The sequence below is a fragment of the Protopterus annectens genome, chromosome 12.part0 (assembly GCF_019279795.1).
Source record: "Protopterus annectens isolate FY-2018-M chromosome 12.part0, PAN1.0, whole genome shotgun sequence".
NCBI lineage: Eukaryota > Metazoa > Chordata > Ceratodontiformes > Protopteridae > Protopterus > Protopterus annectens.
The window spans coordinates 483,655,406-483,680,405 of record NC_056746.1 but is presented as its reverse complement, the minus strand read 5'-3'; the positions used below and the strand labels follow the sequence as shown (position 1 = coordinate 483,680,405).

General features: G+C 40.4%; 1 protein-coding gene across 2 annotated transcripts in view; it reads right to left on the bottom strand.

Annotated features, from left to right (window-relative positions):
- Window positions 1-25,000, bottom strand: part of SHMT1 (serine hydroxymethyltransferase 1) — a 437,170-nt gene that overhangs the window by 398,613 nt on the left and 13,557 nt on the right. For both annotated transcript variants that reach the window (XM_044089588.1, XM_044089587.1), the window contains exons 2-3: window positions 24,602-24,712; window positions 4,981-5,126 (exon numbers count right to left, since the gene is read on the bottom strand). In XM_044089588.1, the coding sequence (XP_043945523.1) occupies window positions 4,981-5,126; window positions 24,602-24,703 (248 nt within the window). In that variant the 5' untranslated portion in view covers window positions 24,704-24,712. The remainder of the gene's footprint in view (window positions 1-4,980; window positions 5,127-24,601; window positions 24,713-25,000) is intronic.

Below are 25,000 nucleotides of genomic sequence, written 5' to 3'. Positions count from 1 at the left end.
GGCAGGACTTGGATAGCTCTGCGCCTAAAACGTCAGCAGGCTATCTAGTGCCTCCTCTTCTGCAGACCTCAGGTAGCTTTCACTAAGGTGAAGCAGAGGAAGGAAAAACAGTGAAATATTTCAGTCAAACTAAGTGAACCTGTTTGGGGGGGGGGGGGGGCTGGAAATGCAGAAAGATGAACATGCATGATTATTCTAGTAACTACATATCTTTCATACATGATAGGACCCATCCATCTTCCTTTACCTGTTGCTCTAGAGCATACCTCTCAACATGCAAGTGCAGGAAATCTGTACAAAACCAAAAATAATAGGGAGACAGACTCGAAAATAGGTACAATTTTTAAATATTGCTCTTATAAACTTAGAAAGTTTATAAAGTTTTGCATTAGCACGTATTTTCTTAAAGATATTAAGTCTAAAACTGTTATTTTTGTAGCATCAATCCTCACCAATTTGCCAGAAAACCACAAATTTTATGACGAATGGACTAAAAACAGGCAAAAATCTGGGCAGTCGATATGCATGTTGTAGAGCTGGACAGAAAGGCAACAATACTGCAACAAAAGGGTATGACTGATATCAAAAGTAATGAAGTTGAGGAGTAATGCAAGCTGCAAGTTTGTCTCTCATCATTAGGACCGCAATTAGGATTATAAGAGTAGTAAAAATACTGTGGCCACATAGAAAGGAACAGTGCCTGCATGGAAGACAGCAACATGGACAGAAAAAAAAAAAAAAAACACTATTTGGTTCGGACACTAGCATCAAGGTAAAGAATGCAGAAGGAAAACTGACTGACTGTCTTTACGGTGTACAGGGAGAGGGTTAAGTTACTGATACATGCATGGATGAACGGATGATAGGTCTCAAGAGATCGCCAACACTGAATTTCTATATATATTAAAACACCTTGAAGGCATTACTAGTCAGATGGATTAAGGATCAAGGTCAGTGTGGAAAAGAAACCCTGACCAAATAAACTAACTGATGTTGACCGTGACACTAAGTTAACATCTCCAAAGGGAAGGACTGTAGACCAATATCAGCCATGCCTAGCATCAGAACTGTAGTAGGCTGGCAACTTGGAACACAGTCCCAAAAGGATAGACCTTTAGGTACCAACAACCCAACCCAAAACATGGTACCATGAAAGGCTGTAAAAGCAAAATTGCCAAGCCTCACGCCAGACCAAAAGGAAGGCTGATGAAGATGGCCAACAACCAACTGACCAGATCACCACACTGTAATGAAGAAAGTTAGACCCCCACAGGCCCCAACAATGCTGAGAGAAGTAGAACAAAGAAACCTACAGACACCAAGCAATCTGCCCTTTTGCAAAGTGTGGCACCTGGAAGGACAGCAATCTCAAGACAGCCAATCTCATAACAGAATCCTAACAGGCCGAGGATGAAGGACAGGCAGTCACAGCTGCCCTGTAGGGAAGAAAGGGTAAAACCGTTTACAAGGGGACTCCAGTTGTTTAGCCTGCAAGACAAAGGACAGCAAGGCAGCAAAAATGCATGACATTGGACAAAAAAATGGTAACAGTATCAAACAGTAACAGGTGGCAAAATTCTAATAGTGCTTAATACAATGGATACTCTGGGTCCATTTCCAAAGAAGAAACCAGCAGGAGTACAACAATCCCGTGGCTGGCAAGGGGAGGAAAGACAGCCAGATGCAAAAAGTGTGGGGAAGTAGCGAATGCAAACAACATTCAGAATGACAAAAAATACACTGACCTTAGTAAACGAGTGATGCAGAACAGGAGCACTGAAGAAGGAACAGCAGAAATTGCATAAAACCCTGCAATCCAAAAAGTAGCCTGGGTCCATTAGAAGACGAGGTCTTACAAAAGGCAAAAAATTTCGGGGGGGGCCCTTTACAGAGTAAGATTATGGACAAAAGTGAGGACAGGATGTAGAGCTATTAGTTCTCCCAGCATTGAGTTCTACAGGTAGATGTAGACTGATGGGTCTTGTGTACAATTCCGATTGCCCTACTAATTAAGGAAATAAAATGGCAGAATTCATACAATGCACAATTGTATTGTAATTATTAAATAAAAAAATAGGAATAACTGATTGAGACTAACTTAGAAAGCTGGTCATGTACAAAATCAGTGAGAATATAGATATAATCTAGAATCAGTGATATCTCAGAAGACCAATAAGAGGATAGTGGAAATACAAGGGATGGGGGGGGGGGGGTGTATGGCACTGGTAATTTAAACATGACACTTCCAGTTTGGTCTAAAAATGCAAAAGAAAAAAGTCCTGGAAGCATGGGCCCTGAAATACACTCGCACAATGCATGTCAGAGGATTCATAGCTGGTTAGGACAATGGTATGATTGACGGCTATAAATCAGGGCTACAATAAAAATGCTGTTATGGATTCAAATTACCACAGACCTTCTTCCATCCTGTTAGACGAATGTAATCAATCAGTGCTGAATACAATGGATCAATTTTTACCTCCTTCACTTAGCTTTCTGTTTCAGTGAGGTGAAAGCTAACCATGCAATCATCATACTGGTAATCAGGGCTTTTCTCCTGTATGGATCTAACCTCACTATTTACTGGTGACATGGGCTTCTGTATCATTACAGGGGACCACCGAAGCCCTGATGCAGAGATGGCACATCATGGAACAGGCACCTCACAAGGGCTGTCAAAACTAGTTTAGACAGACCTATCTTCTTCCCCTCAGTCAGTCCTCTGGGAGACTGGTCTACACCACTCCCACAGTACCAGATCACTACAAGGAAAGAAGCCACTACAACTCTCTCAGGTGACAGCACCAACGTAAATGCAGATTCTCTTGCCTCATCCCACCCAGTTCTTCCAGCTTTCTGAGGTGAGATCATCAGTCACTGTCAAGGCTTTATTGCTCTGTCCTAGTTCTTCCCACTTCCCTCACAACCATCAACTCTTCAAGAACATATGGTGAATGTGTGCTTTTATAAACCCTAAATAAGGCCACTTCTTCCAACCAAGGGCAACACCTCCATAGAAATGGCCTAGGAGAAAGAAAAAAAAAAAAAAAAAGGAAACATTTTCTAAGAGAAAGGAAGGGAAGCAGGACAAATCCAGGAAAACTAGGACAATGCAGAGTTGAAATGCAACAGACATACCTTCATCACTGCACTCTAACAATGCATGGTCAGCTTCTAGAAAAGTAAGCTTGTACCGTGAAAGCAATTTAAGGTATGAAAAAGCCAACCTGTTACTACGCCTTACTGCAGACACATAAATCTGCGTATCACGTACTGATGAGGCAAATTAATACAGAGAAAGTTGCTTTGGAGTTCCAGTTTGGTTATACATGCCACACCCAGTGTGCCCACATTACATGTATACCAAATCAACTTCTGTAAAGCATCAGTTTTGTTATGCATGAAATGCCCATCTTTTTTGGCGATCATGCTAACATGCAATGGAGAACACAAAAACAGTACTTAAATACAAAACACAACACCAGACTATAGATACAGAAACATATACGACCTTTACCAGTTCAAAAGAAATTTTTCATGCCCCCCCCCCCCACTCCAAATTACCTGAGACAGTAATCAGGAGGCAATACAGGTAAACCAAGATAAGACTTATTACAATATGTATTAGGGATTTCTTCACTCCTTGTTTCAAATGTAAAGGCATTGCCTATGCGCCCTCAAATTTTGAGAGGCACTGCTACATAATCACATGTCGTAAATGTAAAATATTTATACATTTGACAGAGTAGAACTGTATTTGATTTCACCTTCATAAATAAATGAGGGGCATAAGAATTTTCCATAGAGATAGGAATTTGCATACTTTAATTCTACCACTATGAAATAAATCAACTACAGGAACAAGTAAACTCCCATGAGTCACACTGGCACTGCTCAGGTGTTATGGTGAGCAAGGAGAATCAACAATAAAACTGAACAGCATGGAACCCCCCTCCCCCAACATAAAATGTTACAGACTGTACTGAATGCATCAGAATATGGGCTCCTTAGTTACCCCCCCCCCCCCAACATAAAATGTTACAGACTGTACTGAATGCATAAATGTATTGCATCAAAATATGGGCTCCTTAGTTACCCCCCCCCCCAACATAAAATGTTAGACTGTACTGAGTGCACAAATGTATTGTATCAGAATATGGGCTCCTTAGTTAAAAGGTAATTTCAAATCAGAGCACAGTAAACAAATCTGAATACATAATGAAGGCTGACTTCAAAATACCCTCACATATACAACTGCATTTCAAAACAACACACTCTAACACTAAGCTAACACAGCAGTAGCTTGTTTAGTTTCTAATCTGCCATCCAGTGTAATCAGTGAGCTGTACACTTCAAACTTATAGAGCATTAATCTACTGCATGAGAGGTGCACTTCACATACAGGAAGGAGGTAGGAAGGGAAGACGGACCAAACCATTAAAGATCCCCACCCCTTGAAAACCAGTAACTAAATTCAGACAACTGAGGCCCTTATGAGCTGCAGCTTCTTAAATTTAGTAGGGGGTAATTAAAGGACACTGGTACACTTGAATGAGCTGAACACCTACAGTATGGCCAGACTAACTTGCTGACTTCTTTCGGCTTTTCCCGGTTAGGGGTCGCCACAGCAGATAACCTGTCCGCTCATGATTGGTAGTAGAGTCTTTTACTGTGTCGAGTTGCCAGCCCAGCACCCAACCTTCCACAGAAGGCACACACTCACACCTTGGGCCAATTTAGAGTGTCCAATCCACCTACAGCATGTCTTTGGGATGTGGGAGGAAACCAGAGCACACGGTGGAAACCCATGCGACCACAGGGAGGACATGCAGCCTCCACACAACACACCGGCCCTACAGACAATGCATTAAAACATTTAAGCAGAATACATTAAAGTTAAAAATGTGGCAATCACTTCCTAAATAAGCACCTTGCCTTCAAGAAAAACATTTTAAAACCGAATCAATTCCATTACAATACCTCTGCCCAGGATATCCTTCTGAGTATTTGTTGTTTAGACAGGTACCCAAGGCCTCCAGAACAGCTCGGCTGGCAAAATTTTCTGATGCAATTAATTCCAAACCATATGTCTGCCGTTTTTTCTCCTTCTTGATAATTTCATACACCTAATAGAACAGATTTTTTAGGTATTGTGCTAAAACATTTTAAAAAGGTGCCAATGCACACTGGAACAGTTTTTAAATATGAGGCTAACACTTTCTTCTTCCAATTTCAGTTCCAATTTTACCAGTTTAAAAGACTGCTCAAAAACAAAGAATCACAGAAAAGAATAATGTGCATATTCATACCCACACACATTTTATGATAAAAAGGACACAAATTTACTGCTGTAAGCTCAGGATAAATCTGAGGCCTGTTTTGGATGCTTCAAGGGACAATCCCATGTGAGCAGGGTCCCACACAGCAAATCAAAACATACTTTCAAAAACACCCATGTTATGAACTTCCTGTCTACAGTGATCCAGGAGAGAACTGCACCCCTTGCGACAAACTAAGCACTAAATCTGCTTGTGCACCATTTTGTACTTTATGAAACCCATCTTGGTATCCTGCATTTCCAGACTGTGATCCACAAAGTGTTAAGGCTGATGGTTTTTATGGCATAGCAGAAGAAGAGCTCCAACAGTTGGTGTGTAAATTTTCCAGAGGTTCCGTTTGCCTAGCTGTAAATAACTCCGTTACTGCAATTCTTTCCACCCATTATTTTACACACTAACATCTCCTGCATCTGGAGTGCCAGCATTGGAGTCATGCTCATTTCCAAACTTCTGTCACTAGTCTCAAGTGACACCCACAAGACTGTACCAAGACTTCACCTTAAGCACATCTTGAAATCTTCTCCAATGCACCCATAATAATAAAACTAAACAAAAAAGATCACTTTTTAGCAGACTGCAAGACAGCATTTCTCTTCAAAATAGCCAGCTTCAATTACAAAACTACTCTCGAACAGTTACAGCCCTTAACGCAGCCAATTAATTTTAAGATGGCACAATAAACTGGCATTGCTGCCTCACAGTACTTGGCTCCCTCATTTAGTTGTCAGCTGGGATGCCTTCTGCATACAAGTCTGCATCCTCCCAGTGTCTGCAGGAGTTGTCATGGTGCTGCATTTGCCAGCTAAAGACAATTCAGATGAGGTGGCAATTTTCCACACTGTCCACAGATGTTTATGGTACGTGTGAGTGTGTTAAAATAGTGTGCATCCTGATGCGGAACAGTGCCCTAGATTTAGCTTCTCTGCCACAGATGTTTATGGTACGTGTGAGTGTGTTAAATAGTGTGCATCCTGATGCGGAACAGTGCCCTAGATTTAGCTTCTCTGCCACAGATGTTTATGGTACGTGTGAGTGTGTTAAATAGTGTGCATCCTGATGCGGAACAGTGCCCTAGATTTAGCTTCTCTGCCACAGATGTTTATGGTACGTGTGAGTGTGTTAAATAGTGTGCATCCTGATGCGGAACAGTGCCCTAGATTTAGCTTCTCTGCCTTGTGCCCACCGAGTCCCAGGACAAGTAATAGTTTCCCTGTGACCCTGAAGTGGATAAAGCAGATAGTGTGAGAATTAATGAATTTAAATCATGTACAGCAAGTAGTCATTTGAGGCCTTAAATGAAGAACATACTACTAAACAGAGATTCTGAACATTTAATGCTAAGCAACCAGTTTCATAAATACCAAAGGAAACCTTAGTAATATGCAGCCTATTAAACCTCCAAATCAAAAACAAACAGAGGCAGACTTTACAGATTACATGCAGGCAACTGTAGCACAGAAGTCCTTTCTGCAGGGTGCGAGAGACAGAAAAGCTCAGAAAATAACTCACTTAATAGCAATTTAATATGCAAAACTAAACAAGATACTGCTATACCTTAAATGTATCCATTTTGACTAGTGCCACTGTATAGCTGAAGCCACCATAATATGTTACAAGAACTTTGATTTTATTAACTAAAACATTTTATGGTCATGGCACACAAGTCAATCAGATCTGGAGGGAGCACAGACTGGTGACCTTTGTAAAATCTTTAGACATTTGGTGCCCAACTATTTACATATTCCATTCCAGTAACTATCCTCATGCATGTGCAGGTACACATGGGTACAAGTGTTCAATCACAGAGGCAGACAAAAATAAGGGAAAAAAGAATGTAGTCCTACACTGCAATCATTTACCAATTTAACAAATGCAGCAACAGCCTGGTTTAAAACACAAGAACTGAATATCTGCATCTGTGCAGAAGTGTGTGATCATTAACCAAAATAATTCAGCACGGACTCTCCCCTAGGGGAAAGTTCATCTCGTCTTTAGCCGATACAGATTAAAGAGCTTAAAAGTCAGTACAACAATTACTTCAATTCTTCTTCTGATTTTGACTTAAGAAGCAACCTGGTTAACTTCCGCTTAAAGCCCTCTACAGGTCACTGCACGGCCAGCTTGCTTGTCGGCCTATTTGTGTTTACTTGTTTATCCCACCCTCCACCTATTGCAAGACAATATGCTGTTTTATATGATGGCAGCAAAGTCAACAATCCCAACTATAATGGCTTACAGCAACACCAAGTCAATTTGGTTCACAAATATAAAGAATGTCACTTGCTCATTTTTGGTGACATCAGCATTCTGTTGTAAATTCAAGCCATCTTATTACACAAACAGCAAAACCTGTAACATCTGAAGTGAATGACTGAGAAAAACTGCAGCTGTGCAAACGCAATCAATTCTACAAAGAAAGCCTAGAAGAAATCTGCATGGATGTACAGCAAAATTAACACTCTTTACAGGCAAAGGTAGTTATACAAAGGGTTTCCCTCACTACATTCCATAATCCAGCGATTGTATTGCCACAGCCTTTGGTGTTACACTACCATTTCAAGTTTACCACTGACCCTGAACAAACAGCATGGCAACACTCAAATGCCCCAAATGCAACAGAGTAAAACTGGAAAAAAAAGTGTTATTAATGTAGGTTTCCTCAGGAATGGAGGTCTGGAAAACCATCAATGGCCCGGCACCGGGGAAACCGAAAACGTAAGGTGGGAGAGAATGACAGGCACTTATTTGCTCATGCCATCAGGAGGCTAGTGGTCTAGACTGCCACATAGCTTTCTCCCAAAGTGGAGGAAGGGTACAGTGCATACCTCAAAGGTGGGGGATATGTGCTTGGCTCTGCCAAGGTGCAGTAATGCAGCAGCCTTCCAGACAAACCCATACGGGAAAGCACAGACATGAGAAGTAATGGTATGCAAGAGGATCAAGTGAGAAAAGATTACTTACGGTTCAGCTTAAATAGGGCTCACCCTAATTGCGTCTACCCCCCCCCCCCAAAAAAATCTTCAAGTTGTACTAAATCTGTAGATTCTCATTTACAATAGTATTACTACCACCTATTATGAAAGGCTAAACTACTGCCAATAAAACCTATTTCTTGGATTCCTCAAACTCAGTGCAACACTGTTACCATAACATTTCACTAGTGGACTCAAACAAATGGTACGACTACGCCCTCTGCAATAAACCAAACACCCAATCTCTGCAAACACCACAAAACAGACTGGCAAACAAAGTCTCTCCACTATTGCTCCCAAATTCTGGACGGCCCTCCCAACACCTCTAAAAACACAAACATTTAACACCTTTTAGGAAAGCCATTAAAAAGCACCTCCAACTAATTGAGTACTGACAGAAAACAAAATTCTGTAATCTAAGTAGTAAAGTATGTTCACTGGGACATTTTACCCCTTAAGACTGCATGTTAATGAAATGTAACAGTCTTTCATCATAGCCAACCTTAAGTTATGAGAAATTCACAAAGAACCCATTCAGAAAACACAATAAGAAGTCATGATTGGAGAAAATTGATCATAATCCTTTGTAGTGCTCGGTGCCAAGCTTCATCTGCTCTATGAACTATGAGTTACAGAAAAATCAAAACACAGTATAGGAGTATGAAGTGTTTTCCAGCTTGAAAGTTGTAAAATCACAGCACTGCCACCAACGAGCCAGCAGAAACAAAGTGTCCCTCTGATAAATTACTTTAAATGCCCACACTTCATTAGGACATTTTTGAGACAGCAAAATGTACTAAAGCTTTTAAAGCCATGACAATGTTTTGGATGCTGCTGCTCTTTAAATGGGCGATACTATAAACTTAGCATGACAACAGTGCTGAAAAGGTGCTTAATAAAGCTGTCTTACCAGCATTTGGATCATAATCTCAGTGCTTCAAAAGCACTGAATCTAGTTCATACTAAACACTATGAATACATTGATTATACCCTGAAATCATGAGAGAGAGAGACACTTGTTATGCATCTCTCTCACATCAGGTGCGCATAACAGGATTATGAACAGGTCGCTGATCATAACCAAATTACTGAGACCCTGATGCCAAGAAATTCATAGAGAGGTGAATATTTGCATCTCTGTTGAGAACACCACTTTGGGTTATGACTGGAGACCCAATCAGAATTCTTTATAGTACATGGAGATTTTTCTGTTCCATGTACTACTGATTACAGAAAAGAAAGCACCAAGTGTTTTGCTTGTTTTCAAAGCCGTATTACACTTAGCGAGCACTGCCAGACAGTACAAGTCAGTCTCTTATATTTACACTCAGTCTCTTATATTTACACTCACCTTCCACGCCTCTCTACTGTTCAGATTTTAGTCTCATATTTGGTCTGCTCCTCAAAAGCTATGGTCTTCTGACAAATCACTGAAGATTAAAGTTACTAGATTACATACAATTGAGTTTCAGACTTCACAGCCTTCAGGAAATGCAGGCAAACAGATAGTAAGTTGTAGGAACAACACTAAGTTTATAAAGGGAAGTCAGGGACAACTTACCAGCACAGACAGCAGGGAGAAAAACATTGTCACTGTAATTTGATGGCCAGTGCAGGCAGATATGACTGCCTAGTGCAAGATCAGATCTCATGCTTAATTGATTTGTCTTTTTCCAGATATCAGGAGTACAACTACCAAGCTCCATGCATTATAACACTTTCTTATGCAAGGCTTTAAGATGTTATGCTTTAGTCTCATCATACATACACCACCACAAAACAGCACCAAGAAATGATAAACAGCATTACACATCTCACTGCTCCCCCAGGCCCACAAACTAGATGGAGATGCTACACTTCAGGCCTACATTCAGCTTCTGCCCGCACTGTGTGCGACAGCTGTACATGTTTCAGGGCGTGCAAAGCAGTAAAAAGCTTCATACTCCTACATGGTTTTCTTCTCTGTAACTAGTGGCACATTGGAGCAATTTTCTGAGAAGGAATCTACTTTAATCACGATCAACTGGTTATGACTTAGTGTATGGATGCCAGGATTCACCTAAAGTTTCACTTTGTTCTTGAGGTGAACCCAGCTCTCAAACATAAGTTAGTTATGATCAGAAACAAATAATTCTCTATGCAGTCTTCTCTGCAACTTCAATTAAAATTCTCAAGTTGCAATTCTATTCATTGTAATGGTCTCTAGTTGCATTTATTTTAATACTATGGCTGTACTCATGGGCTGAATCTGAAAACAATTTGACAGGATCAGCACTCTACTTATGTTGATAAACAAAATTGGCATCAATTTAACAGTGAAACTTCAGGAAAACGAAGGACTCCAGAACTATATACACCCACTGAGTTGCTTTCCCTCTCTAGTATAGCCTTACCCTTTAGTCATCAGGCAATTTTCTCTGACCTCCAGAAAATATTAATTTAATGTATTTATTTATATTTGCTAACTGACAAAGTTTTGACTATGCCAATTTACAATGGAAAAACCAGTGAAAAAAAGCTCCAATACAGCATAATTATACAATAACAATCTCCACTACTGTAAATAATCAGCATACCTTTTTTTCTAATAATGCTTGCAAGAATAGCAATGCAAGTGAGTCATATTTGGAGAAAGATGCAAGCTGGAATCAAAAAATGCAGACCATCTATTTTCAAGACATGCATTTCGTTGAAATAAAGCAGGAGGACAAAGCGTATCGTATACAAGAATTACATCTGAAAGAGTAAAAGTCTGACTGATGGCTGAAATTTAGTTGCGTTTTTTTCACATCAAGATGCCGAAACCTTTTTCGGCAATAAAAAGCAAAACTTCTTGTCAAATTTAACAATTTGCCATCATCTGCAGAAGCAGCAGTCCTATAACTGAAGTCTTCCTTTGTGCCTGCTGCATTCCAACACACTACTTTGTATGAGGTTTGAAAAAATTTTCTGCAAGTACCTTGCTATGTCTTGTGTACTGCGGCGGTGGTGCTGCGGTAGCATAGTCGCCTCACAGTAAGACGTTGTCCTGTTAGATTCTCAGCTAGAGCATCTTCTATGTGGAGACGTGCATGAATGGGCATGCATTCGTTGAAGGTTGTATGTCAGGGCTGGCAACTCGACACGTAAAAATCTGCTGCCAATCATTAGCAGACTGGAGTTCCGCTGTGGCGACCCCTAACCGGGAAAAGCCGAAAGACACAAGAACATCCACCACCACCTTGCTATGTCTTGTGATTACATAATCACCTCAATTATAATGCTGCATTAATTTTTTTTCCTTTAAATTTTTCTGAGGTGATTAGATTTTGTTGGTTTCAACCTTTGAGATCAGAATAAGCTTGAAGTGAACTATGAAAAGTCAGATAAGCACTGCCTAACTACTTTTAATCTGGACTTGTTTTTAAATTCCAATATTTAGATTATCAGATGTGATTAACTTTCAGCCTTTGACATCACTGCAAATCTGTAGTTAAGTCAAGATAAGTAGTTTCTGAACTCTGTTGGACCTTAGTCTCGTGTTTATAACTATGGTATTACTGAAAGCTAAGTAGTGCCTTTCTTTACATCTCATTCATACCTCTCAACCTGTAAGCACAATATATCTAGACAAAGTCAGAAATAGTGTGTGTGTGTGTGGGGGGGTGGGGGGTGGGGGGGGCAAAGGATCAAACATAGGGACAGACTTTAAACACTGCTCCTGTAAACTGAGAAAGTTGACAGAATAACAGGTTTTGCATTAGTATGCATTTTCTGAAGGATGTAAAAACTCAAATGTTAATATTTAGGGACTTCAGTAATCGATGACTTGCTCCCAGACCACAAATTTTATGAGGAGCCAACCAAAAATATAAGGCAAAAATCTGCTCATTCTGTGAAAATCCAGACAGTTGAGAGGTACGATTAACTTTGCTATTTCAAAGATCTTATTTTTGAATTTGCAAGATTGTTTGTTCAGGAATACAATACATACAATATCAAAGAACTAATCAGAGACATACTAAGCAGACATGCGAGTTATTCAGGACACAATGCAAGTATGTTAATATCACTGCATCAAAGCTCACTTGCAAAGTGTATGAATGACATTTACATATGTTTTAATTTTAGCCTTAAATGGATGGATCTGCTATGTTAACTTCAAACCATATAACCAAGGGTGGGGTATATAATATTGCCACTCTTAAATGGATTCTACACAGTTTGCTTCAAAACTTGAGAACCCCATTTAAAGTTAATAGCGGCACTGTTATTTTAATATTGATTAGTCTACCTATTCAGTGTTTGCGAAGTTACAATCCCCCAGGAGGAATGTTTTCATGAATTCTTACATCCCGAAGTTTATCCAGGTAATTCTCATGCTTGGGAAGAGACAGATGCGAGTTACTACAATACTAACCACAATACCATTGCTGGGCAAGCAATTTGCATCACAGAACCCCCCCCCCCCATGCTTGAATTCTGGCCTCTGGGTATTCCTTTGCAAATACTGACCTCCCAACAAAATGTCCCATCAAAACAACAAGTAATGGTGGTGTTTCCATGGAATTGACGACGCACATGTTCAGTCTTTAAAAACATGCTTTCACATCCAATACACAATTTGTATTTAAAAATTGCTCAGACATACGGCAATTTTTTTTCTCTTAATCTTGAATACTTTCAAAGTTTGGTTTTAAAATTTAAATAAATCTGAAAAGGATACTACACATGGACAAAAATTTCCTGTTCAGTGCTTATATGCCTTGTGGACAAAAGTGAAGCCCAAAAGGTGTACACTAGCTGGCGCACAGGAACCAAATTCCATCCAGTTTACCGGCACCTTGGTCAATAACTAAATGCTAAAGTATTGAATTATTTACAGGTGCCAAGAGGTGTCGGGGAAGATTCTGGCAAGAATGTGCATTTTCCCATAAGTGATAGGATGCTTGATGACATTAACCTGTCCCTGTTGCATATCCAAGTGGTAGTACCTCCTTAGAATGTACATGAGCCACCATTGTGAAAATACCTTTTATACCTTTTTGAAACCCCTAGTTGACTGGTCCTAAAATTTGGCCACACTAGGTAAAATACTGATATGATTCTTGCAAATATCAGTGGAATATGCATCTCAGGTCAGCAATGATCAAGTTTTCTGGGGTTGCAAAGTTTCAATGTGTCATATTTTGGAGTTTCAAGCCTTAGAACTAAAAATCCAGACACATTAAATCACATCACAAGTTGGTATTTACTGCCAAAACAAAGATACATTTACCTGAAAAAGTACTTCTATACATAACAGTTTTGCTTCCACTAACCATAATAATCCAGAATACAAACATTCAAACCTGTTTACAGTGTACATCTTACTTTCACTGTAGTTTGCTCCAGCAATTTCTACAAATCCATGACAATGAATTCAAAAACAGGGAATGAACCACCTGCATAAAATCATCTGTTCATGAAATTTAAAATTCAGCAAACACCCATGTCCAACACGGTAATCCTGCTCAACTGTCTACATAATCAAATAGCAAGCAGATAAACTAACAGCAGCAAACTCTATGCCTGGTACACCCAGAATGACAAGCAAACAAATATTTACACTAACAATGACCCAAGAAAGCAATCAAACATCAAAGAATGATTAACAAAGTGATACAAGTTAACGAGAGATGAAACTGGTAGAAAACTAATCCAGCTACAGGAGAAAATTAAAATACATATAAATCGTGTCACACTTCAATGGCTGTCCAGTATGACTGACACTGATTGCCAGGGTCTTAAACAAGACTAGTATCTATGGAGTACCTGTAGAGGGTTCAATATGGATGCCACTGTTTTGACAGCAAAACATGGAAAATTTGCACCTGTTGGCCAACAGGCCAAAAAACAGCAACACAAAACGGAGCGCAACACTCCAGCAAGAGAGCATCTCCTTAAGCAGACAAAACAGTTGATACAAGGTTTCCTTTAGATCCGATTTTAAAATTTCTAGTCAGCCGATGTGGATACTTTACTTTTTACTGTCTAAAAGAACTATTCCAAAACCCTGTTCAACCATGATCAAGGCCACTGGAATATTCATGTTACAAAATGGAGAGAAACTGGATTTGTTTGATGAAGAACTACATGCAAACCAAATGTATACATATGCAGTCCGTGCAATGCTAGGATATTCCAGATTTTGAGAATAATTATGTGAAGCATCTTTCAGCACTTCTAGGTTCTAGTCTTACCCAAAGCATAGAGAGCAACCACCACAGAACAGGAACAAGTTAGAACAGCTTTCAAAGTTGTAACACACTTGTGACAGACACATGTGGCACCACAAAGTGCAGTACAACTTTTAAGGCGGTTATAGGATCAAAAATGCACTTAGTAACGGTTACAAATCTGAGAAATTATCATAGATGTCTGTGACATGCTGTAACACACACACCTCTACATCCCTGTGAAGGAATACAATTTATGAAGCTTGGGACTTTTACAGCCAAAATATGACTGGAAATTTTTACTGCAGCACCTGCTTTGCGCCTTGCTTTTGATAAGTTTTTCAGATGAAACTGCCTTCCTGGCAATAAGAAGGTATTTTTGCAGCAAATTACTCTGGAAGTCGCTCTCTCTCTCTCACTCTGTGGCATTACTTATGCAGTCGTGACATTCAAATGATTAAATTCCACAGATCCCTGAAAACTCCACTAATTTAACCAACCACTTTAGCATCCAGATTCAACCTCTTGGCCACAACCCAAAGTCTGCATCCACAGGTGAGGATGGAAACAGAAGAGAGCCAGTTCTTGGTTCATCACTGCATTCCGGTAACAAACCCGCAGTGTAGTCAATTCCACACCTCTACATCTGAGGCACCCCACAACCACCACAGGCAGAGGAGGAAAATTCACCCTCTTCCTATAAGCAGATATGACCTCAGAGTCTGGCAGACGTTTTTTTTTCGAATGGTAAAGTTTTTGGTATCCGGCCCTTTAATGTTTCTATTCCCCTCCTCCCAATATACAGAAAGTGGTCTTAAAGTAAACCCCACACTAGCAGTATTTCAGTAATATCTATTTAAACACCAATAACTTTAACAAATCAAACCCCTTTCCCCCCCATTTTCTACATGGGGTTTGGGTGTCATGTCAACAGTTACCAACTCTCTCTATAGTCAATACCACTCTCCTACCTTCTTTGACACTCGTGTCCAACTGTAGCAGGTCTCTCTCACAAGTCATCCACCTCTTTGCTGGAAGCCAATTTCCTCTTGCCTTCTTCCTGTCAGTCCCAAATTATCTTCACTAGATTGTCCTCTGCTTTTCTGCATATGTGCCTGAAACCACCTCAATCTGTTCTCTGACTTTTTCTGCAACTGGAGCCACTCTGGCTTCTGTTCTTATGTCCTCATTTCATCTGTCCCACAGTATGCATCCTACCACCAGTCTCAGGCACTTCATCTTAATCACCTATAGCTTCAACTGCTGTACCTTTACTGCCCAGGTTTCTGTACTGTACAGTAGTAATGGGTTGTACCACTGTTTTATACACCTTACTTTTCAACTTCTTTAGCATAACTACCCCAGACACTGTGCCAGTTGGCTGAAGCCCCCCCCCCCATTCCAGCTTTGATCTCCTAATTTAGACTTCCTTTCTCATCGACCACCCCCAGATACCCTTTTTCCTATTTCAATTCTCTGCTGCCCCCCCCCCCAATTTGCTGCCACTACAATGAGTTACTTGTAGTCAAGTTTCATCCTGTGCACCCTTCAGTTCTGCATTCCATTTCCTATCATTTGCTGAAGTTCTGGCTCAGAGTCTGCCTGTAATGCCACATCATCAGTATGCAACAACTTTGTTGATCTGTTCCCTGCATCTGTTTATATAATCCATTCACCACAATGAACAGCAGTGGGCTCAGAGGTGAACCCTGATGCACATACACTCCCCCCCCATGGGAACCCCTCGGAGGTCGAACACTGCATTTATGTCAATGGGTTGTTGTACATAGCCTGCACTAATTCTACCAATGTTTTTCGTACTTCAAGCCACTGCAGAACTGCCTAAATAAGCTTTCTTGGGACCTTGTCATATGCTTTCTCTAAGTCTAGGAAAGTTTAGTTGGACTCTCCTTATTTCGAGCTTCTTCTCAACTATTTCTTTATAAACACTGGTTAGATTTGCTGCATCCCGATCAGAATCCAACCTGCTTATTTTCCATATTACTTTCTACTACACTGCATATTCATTTATCAACCTCTCCAGAACTTTCATGCACTGTGACAGGAATTTGCTACTGCTGTACTGCCCACAGTTGTGTATGTCCCCTTTACTCTTGTACACTGGCACTAGTATGCATATTATCCATTCATCAGGGAGACATCTCTCTCTCCATACTACAAGTACCCTCAGAAGCCATTCTCCTCTGTCACACTCAGCATCTTTACCATATCTGTGACACCATCACAGCCTACTGCTTTCCCAGACTTCATTTTCCTTAGTGCTGCTCTTACTACTTCTATGGAAAGCTCCTAGTCTTCCTTAATCGTTGGCAATGTCTGGGGCAAAACAGCTTCCGAGATAGTTTCTTTTTGCCATCTACAGAGTCCCTTTCAAAAGCTGGTAGTGTGTCCAATACCTTTCCTTTGCTACAGTAACTCCTCTCTTAGCCTCCGTTAGCCAGGCAGTATTCCTTCCTATCTGGTCAGTCTTTTCTATCTCCCATTTTTTTCCTACACTTTTCTTTTGACAGCTTCCTAGATTTCTGCATTCTACACCCATATTTTCTTATGTACCTTAGTTCCATACCTCGGTTCAGCCACATACCCTTTCTGTAGTCCCCAGAAAGGGCATAATAGAATGAAGTGAACAGCAATGACAACTAGGTTTATTACAGTTGGAAGAGACCATGTACCACAACACAGGCAGTTTAAAGGCCTGTGAAACGGTCATCTCAGCACTCACTCACTGGTAGTTGAGCAGAAGTGAGCTTGTGTCCAATGGTCAGCAGCAGACTCAAGCCGTTATGGGAAAGAGGCAGTGGAATATGAACGAAACTGCACAACCGATCTAAGAGCGCTAGCTTCCCAGAAATGGATTTTGTCTAAAGACAGAGAAAGGATGACAATATTAAGCAGATTTTTTTTGATAACTCCAGAGCACAAAAACTCGTAGTACAATGACTTAGGCAACAGAAAAGTATAAAGGGTTGTTGCCACCTATAACAAGAAAAATAACCAGAGATCCGGTAGAGGCATTATGACACATTTTGGAAATGTCATCTAAGTTTGTATAAAGGAGAGGAATGAGGAAATCTAGAAAAAGCACAAATGGAAGTATTTATGGAAGACAAATATGCCAAGGTTAGAGACAGATTAGGCTCAACAATTAAGATATGAGAAGAGAAAAATGTGATATATAAATCAATCAGCAGGAACAGATGGTATTCCTGAGAATGTTTAAAAGCTAGAAGGAAATAAAGTGATAAGGATCTAGAAGGTTTTAAAGTACTTCAGTAAGGAAATGAAAGGCTTTTGTATTCCCCGATACAATAATGTCAACCAGAAGGAAGTATAAGGGATTGGAGGTAAAAATTAAAGTGGGAAGGTTCCTCTCTGACAAGTTGCGTCTTAACAGAGAAATCAGACAGGAGTATCCCCCTATCCCCTTCTTATTTGTACTATATTTAGAACCACTTGCAAAGAAAATAAGGGACTTGTAAATTCAGGGGAGATATAATTGTTATGGTAAATGAAGAAAAGTTGGTTATTTGCAGATATTTTGTAACTGATAAAAAAAAAAAACAGATAAGATTTCTTGTCACTGCACAACGTACAATGAAATTTGTAGCAGTCCTAAAGGTGCATTCACATAGAATGGACATAATTAAACAGAAAAAAAGACAATACAATAAAACAAAGTTATTAAGAAAAGGACATCAGTGCTGCGGAACACAGACAGTTTTAAGAATACAAAATGAATGAAGACTAAACAAAGGTTATTGTTGTAATCTGTGTGCCCACACATGAATTGCTTCATCAATACCCATGTGCATGGGGACATAAAATGAAGTATTTAGGAGTATGGGTTAAAAAGGATTCTGTTATGGCTGCTAAAGATATATGTGGGCAAGACTAAAAAGATAATACTTTAAAAACTGGAAGCTCTCATTTATGGATATAGATAGCAAGATACAAGCAGTGAAAACATTTTTAGTTTTACATACAGGTTAGACATCTTTATCAACCAGAGTAGTAGTTGTGGACAGTAATTAAGAATTGTAGGATTTTTTTTTTCTGGGAGGTGAAGACAGCAAGTGTTAAGTGGTATAACTTGCTCCTATAGAACAAGGTGGCTTAGGATTACTCGATTTGAAGGGATATTTTAGAGCTACACAGTTAAGGCTCATACATAACACAAAGCAAGCAATAGTTCAAAACAGAAAGGGACAATGAAGCGGGAGGCGGATTCAAGAAATAACGACAAGAGTGGGATTCTGGATGCAGATCCTTACAAAAAACAGCCATGCAAATTATTATATTTATAAAGCAGCAGAAAGTATTCTGAGAACCAAGTCATCATGAGACTGGAGAAAGGAGATTGACACTAGGGATGACTGCAATTAGGGGTACAAAAAATATGCAAGAGGGGGCAGAATTTGCTGGAGAAAACTGGCAAAGGAACCAATATACTGTTAGCAAATAACTGGTAAGGGAAAGGTAAAAGAATGGGAAGAAGCCAAAAAGGCATCTGGACTCCCACTAAACACTGCCTTCCCATATCAGCGATTGACATCAGACTATAGGCAAAGCAAAAGGCATAGGGGAATCCTATGTGACAAACATGCTCTGGTAGAGTTTTTAGTCTAATCAAGAACAAAAGCTGCTGAGGAAAATTGCTATGGTATTTAAAATATTACATAACTGTAGGAATCAGAAGGAGAACAGAAAACACTGGGGAGAGAGACAACTCACAAACAAGCAAAGGGAGGACATATGCAGGCTCCCAAATATGTAAAGTCTAGAAGATTTAAGATTTTTGTATAGGTATTTTTATACCCAAAGTAGATTCCAAAGACTTTTCTCAGACAGATGGCAAATGTTGGAAGTTTGATGGGGAATAAAGATAAAGAATAGTTGTGTAAAATATTACCATAACCATAGATGTCCTTCTCTTCTATATGCTTCAGTATCCATAACTTGCGAGTCCGCCTCTAGTTGACTTATACGTCCAGCCATTATATCAAAGTTAAAATGCTACTGCAAAGGTAGGTGCAACAGCCCACATTACAATGCGTACATTGGTAAAGACGTCTGGTATAAAGCGGATGTCAGCACGCACCTACTCAGAACTGAATGCTGACAAGCACCAGCCTGAAGGGAGCGAGTATCCAAAGTCAGGCAAGTATCAGGGAGAAGGGGGAGGGGGACTATACTGCAGCATATAGAAGAGGACATCTACGGTTATGGTAAGATTTTACATAACTATTCCATGTCCTATTCATATGCTGCAGTATCCATAACTGGAGGGAGAATGCCAAAGCTCATGCATAAGCAGGATTGGGAGGAGCAGAGATTTTCCAAAAATCCATGCAGAATAGCCCTGGAGATTATATCAAATTTGTAATGTTTGGTGAAGGTGTGAACAGATGACCATATAGCTTCCTCCAAAACAGAATCTGAATTTAAACCTTTAAAGAAGACCCTAGAAGACGACACAGCTCTGGTGGAGTATGCCTTAACTGGAGGAGGAAGCTCCCTCCCATTAGCTGTGTAACAGAAGGTAATGGCTTTGTGAATCCATGAGGAAATAGTTTGCTTGGAAACAGGATGCCCCAGTCCTCTTGGGTAATAGGAAAGAAAAAGCCTATCCAACTTATGGATGGACTTGGTCTTTGCCAAGCAATATCTGAGCTTGCACATCCGAAGTGTGAAGGATCCTTTCACTAGAGGATTGAGGAGATGGGATGAAGGTAGGAAGATTGATGGCCTGATTTACCGATAGCTCATACACCATCTTGAGCATGAAAGATGGGTTGGTAGGTAGGCACCCCCGTCTTGATGGAAAACTGGGAAGGGAAAGGCCATGAGGGCCTGCAGTTCAGAAACTGTTCTGGCTGAAGTAATAGCCACCAGGAGAACAGTTTTCCACATGCAATGTTGTAGAAAAAGCCCTTAGCTGGCTCAAAGGGAGTGAAGGTAAGCTTTTCCAACACAAAATTGAGATCCCATGGGGAAGGGATTGGTTTCCTTGGTGGTCAGATGTGCAAAACTCCTTTCAGGAATAACTTTACTTCCAACCTTGACACCAAGGGAGGAGTCAAAAGTGAACATACTGAGATGGCAGATAATGTGCCTTGATGGAAGAATATGACAAGTCACTGTACATCAGTTCACACAAGTAAAACAGGACAACTGGTGGCTCTGCAGACAGTGGTTGTAAATTGTTTTAGACACCAGACTGAAAACGTCATTTGGATAGTTAGGGTTTTCTGATCTCCTGAGAAACCTGTAGCACATCTCAGTATAAAAGGTGTCTAAAGGGAATCAAAGTCCCATTACCCACAGTGTTAAGTTTAGGGTGGACATTTGAGGGTGTATGAGAGTTCCCTTGCCCTGTGTGAGAGAGTCCATCCTGAGGGGTAACCTGTGGTGATTGCCCTTGGCTTGGTGATAAAGGGAAACCAATGCAGTCTTGGCCAAAAGGGAGTCACCAGCAAGATTTTTGGAGGGGTGCAGAGCCTGGACAGGAGCTGGAGGCTGGTGTAAGGCCATAAAAGCATTGGAGGCGTTGTGTAAAGGCCTGCCAGTCATGGGTTTGGTCGGCAGGCATTGCTTGCTAGCCAGAAGAAATAGGCTTGTTTTTTGTTCTTTGGGGTCTCAGACATACAAAGGAGAGTAGGCGGTCCAGATGGACAACATTCAACATCCAAGAGAACGTCTTCTTGAAACACTATCTGTGTAACCCCACATGGGATTTCAGAAATAAGCTGTAGTCCCCCACCCCCCCCACCCCCGGCGACCGGTTTGGACACCTGCAAGCCCCTCTGGGACGTGCTAACAGACTCCTTGACGGCTTCTCCCAAGGTACCCATGAAAGGGGATTCTGTAGTTTTCGATGAGGCCTCCGGGCCTTCATCAGCCCCCAGAAAGAATGCCAGGAACATAGGGAGCAGCCACAGGTTCAGGCCAAGGTTTCCTGGCCTTGTTAGACTGCGTCACTTCTGAAGGTCCCGACATCAGGTTCATATCCTGCACAAGGCGCTTAAGTCATTGACTTTCCAAGTACAGTCCAAGAGAAGCAAGATGGCTCCTAAGAGTGTTCAAACAGGTGGCAGAAAAGTTCTGAGTAGGTGCTTGCTGACATCCGCTTTATACCAGACGTCTGTTTATGGATAACATACGCTGTGATGTGGGCCCATTGCACGTACCCTTGCAGTAGCATAACATACGCTGTGATGTGGGCCATTGCACGTACCCTTGCAGTAGCATTTTAACTTTGGTATAACAGACAAACATACAAGTTGACCAGAGGCAGGCTCCCACATGTTATGGATACTGCAGCATATGAACAGAAGGAAAGCTGGGAAATTAATGAGTTGGCAGACAAAGCAATTACTTGAAAATGGAAATCAAATTCTAAACCAACTGTATTTGAAGTAGTGAATATTATTATAACAAAGAATTTAGTAAGAGCAAATTACACAGAAAAAAAATGAAACTGTGGGAACAATGCATGCATAATGTTGCTAGATGAAGAGTGAGGTTTAAGGGAAGGCATGAACTGAGCAATTACTGTAATGCTGGATTAATAACAATATAAAAGAATGTATGTGATGTATAACGTTTGCAACTGTGAACACGTTAACAGTTTTCTTTTATATAAACATATGTGTGCTTAAGTATTAATTCACTAAAGATGTTTAGAAAGATAAAGCTGAAAGTTAGCAGACATAAGAAAAGAGCAATACAATCTCTCACACACACACACACACACATGCAATCACCAACTGCAACATGCCAATACAATCTAATGTCCTAATGTATGTAACCAGTTACTTATAACTTTGCCTCTCGGCCTGAGATATCGAAAAAAAAAGTAATCACACAAGCTCACCTACCTTGTTAAATAAAACAGCCAAAGGCAGGAGGATGGATTCAAGGGGCAAAAGTCCCCCCCCCCCCCAAACCCTTAAAAGGAAAAAAACTGGAATAATGCTAGCACTGCCCTTAACTATGGCTGGGGGTACTGCACTTTAAACCAGCACACATCTCTGCCAACAGCAACCTCTCAGAAAGTAAAATGAAATACTGAAATTTCTCCACAAACTCTGTGCTTGTTGCAGCTTACAAAAGGGGCCCAAATGCTGCCCACCAGGCAAAAAGCTATCAATTAGTGTCAGTCTCATGCCAAATCATTCTAACAGGGGCTATTGTTGACATGTGGCAAGATCTGAAAACTGCAACGAAAAAACACAGCTGAAGGGCCTTAAGGCTTCATACTTTACCCTTGCAGTAGGCATACAAATAAGCAGTTAACTTCAGCTCATCAATACCCTGGCCCATCCAGCATTTTTAATATGGCAGTCAGATTATATGGGATGAATGCAAGGTTCCCCTCCATTTAGCCACTGCCTTTATTACCATTTTCTGCAGTATTTGAGTATAAATACCCAATAAAACAATTGGCCAGAAAATCTCAGACACATACAACTACAATACTTGTGTTAGTTTGTGGGAGGGTCCATAGGATACAGGAGTGCCTCAAGATCAGAGTTAATCCAGCAGCTCCACATGGTAAGTGCGGAGGATAGAGGACAGCTGGTAGGCCCTCTGTGGCAAGACCAAGCAGCAACAAGACACACCACTAAACCATTTTAGTTAAAAACATGTGCACAAACTTGGGAGTTCACTTCTCACTATAAAATGGATGCACTGGACCCCACCCCCTTTACATACAAATAAAGATGGAGTTTTACCCAAGTGGGACTTGCATTTGAAAGAATAGTTCTCACCATTTCAGTAAATGATGGTGGCAGCCTGGTACCACCAGTAATTCCTGATGACTGCAGGCATTATAGGGATTGCTCCCACTTTGTCATCATGTGTACCTTCTCCAGGGTTATTTCATGAGTGCCGTTACGTTCTGCCTCTACCAGCATCACTACACAGGGGATGCTCAAGAGACTTCAGAAACCAGTAAAGATCGTCCAAGAGTCAATGCACAATTATTACCAAGACAGCCACAGACACCCCCAGACCCATTACAAGGATCCAGGTGCTGGTGAAAAGTTGTGCAATGCTTAACAGATATTTTCTATTTAAAAAAAAAAAAAAATAGAAAATAAAAAAATAAAAATGTTAAAATGACACGGCACTTCTGGATACAGCTAACACTCTCAACTAATGCCTCAAATTCTTGTGAGTATTACCAATGATAAAGTTCCCGCTCGTTACTAACCAGTTTTGTTACTACTACAGTTAATACTACAAAGGGTGGTACATCACAAATCCATTATCGGCCCAGACGTACACATGTGATAAGAGTCCACATTTTAACAGTTCAAACAGAAAGTAAGTTTACAGTGCATCTCACAGCACATTTTGCTTCTAATAGCTGCCCTTTTTTCCACTTCTGCAGATCAGAGAACTTAAAACCAGCAGGTAAGATGAGCAGAACCTGTCAGGAGACTGACCTGCTGACATTTCAATCATTAAGTCCATGGCATAATTTCTCAAGTCTCTTTGGATCACTGAATCACTTCTTCACTTATTACTGGATGGTTGTAACCAGTTCTGTTTATTACGCAAACGTGACCGTCTGCTGGTTTGGTTCATAAAACATTAACTAAAGATATTTCAGCACTAGGGCAAGTACTGCACAAGTTCACTTATGTTAACAGAGTCCCAACATCCTGACAGCCTCACTTAACACATCATATAAATTGGTGATAATTGAAAAATATTTCATATACTACACACTTTCAGTGACAGTTCCTACCACAGTAAATCAGAAAAAAAACCCACAAATGGATAATGCAAGGCAGAAAGTTGCTGCTGCACATAAACACCCCCAAAACATGCTATATGGCTTATTATATAAAAGCAATGGAGACAAATGTTTCAGAGCTGAAAAAGTAGTCGTCTTTTCCTCTGCAGTAGATGCACCTTTAACCCTCCTTTAGTATGCCAACATTCTGCCAGCCTCAATAAAGACTTAACAGAATTATGGGTTCATATGAGCATAACTATCTATTTGACCTTTTATTCCCAAATCACTGCTTGTAATAAATCTTAAATCATGCCCCTCACTTACCTCTGGATCATTTGTATTTAGTGGTTCCAGTACCATCTTATTATGAGAAGCCCAGAGGTCAGTATCCTTATGATCTCCATTCGCGATTGGTACATCAGCCATTATGGAATCCTAGCATCATAACAGAGATCAGATTTAAAGGTTAAAAGCATCAGTATCCTTGTAGGCGGCCTTTTTTAAACAAATTGTACAAAGTATTATGTTAGTCTGCAATACCCATGCAGTACACAAATGCATTCCCTCTTGTCCTCAAATTCTAAGAAGATGCTACACTAAAGTACAGCAAGTAGCAAACTGATGGCTCAGAAGGATACAGCTTTAACTATGACCCAGATGACCTAGGATCAGTAAAAGAGGAACCTGGTGAGATTAAATAGCCAAGTACTAGCTCAAAAACTC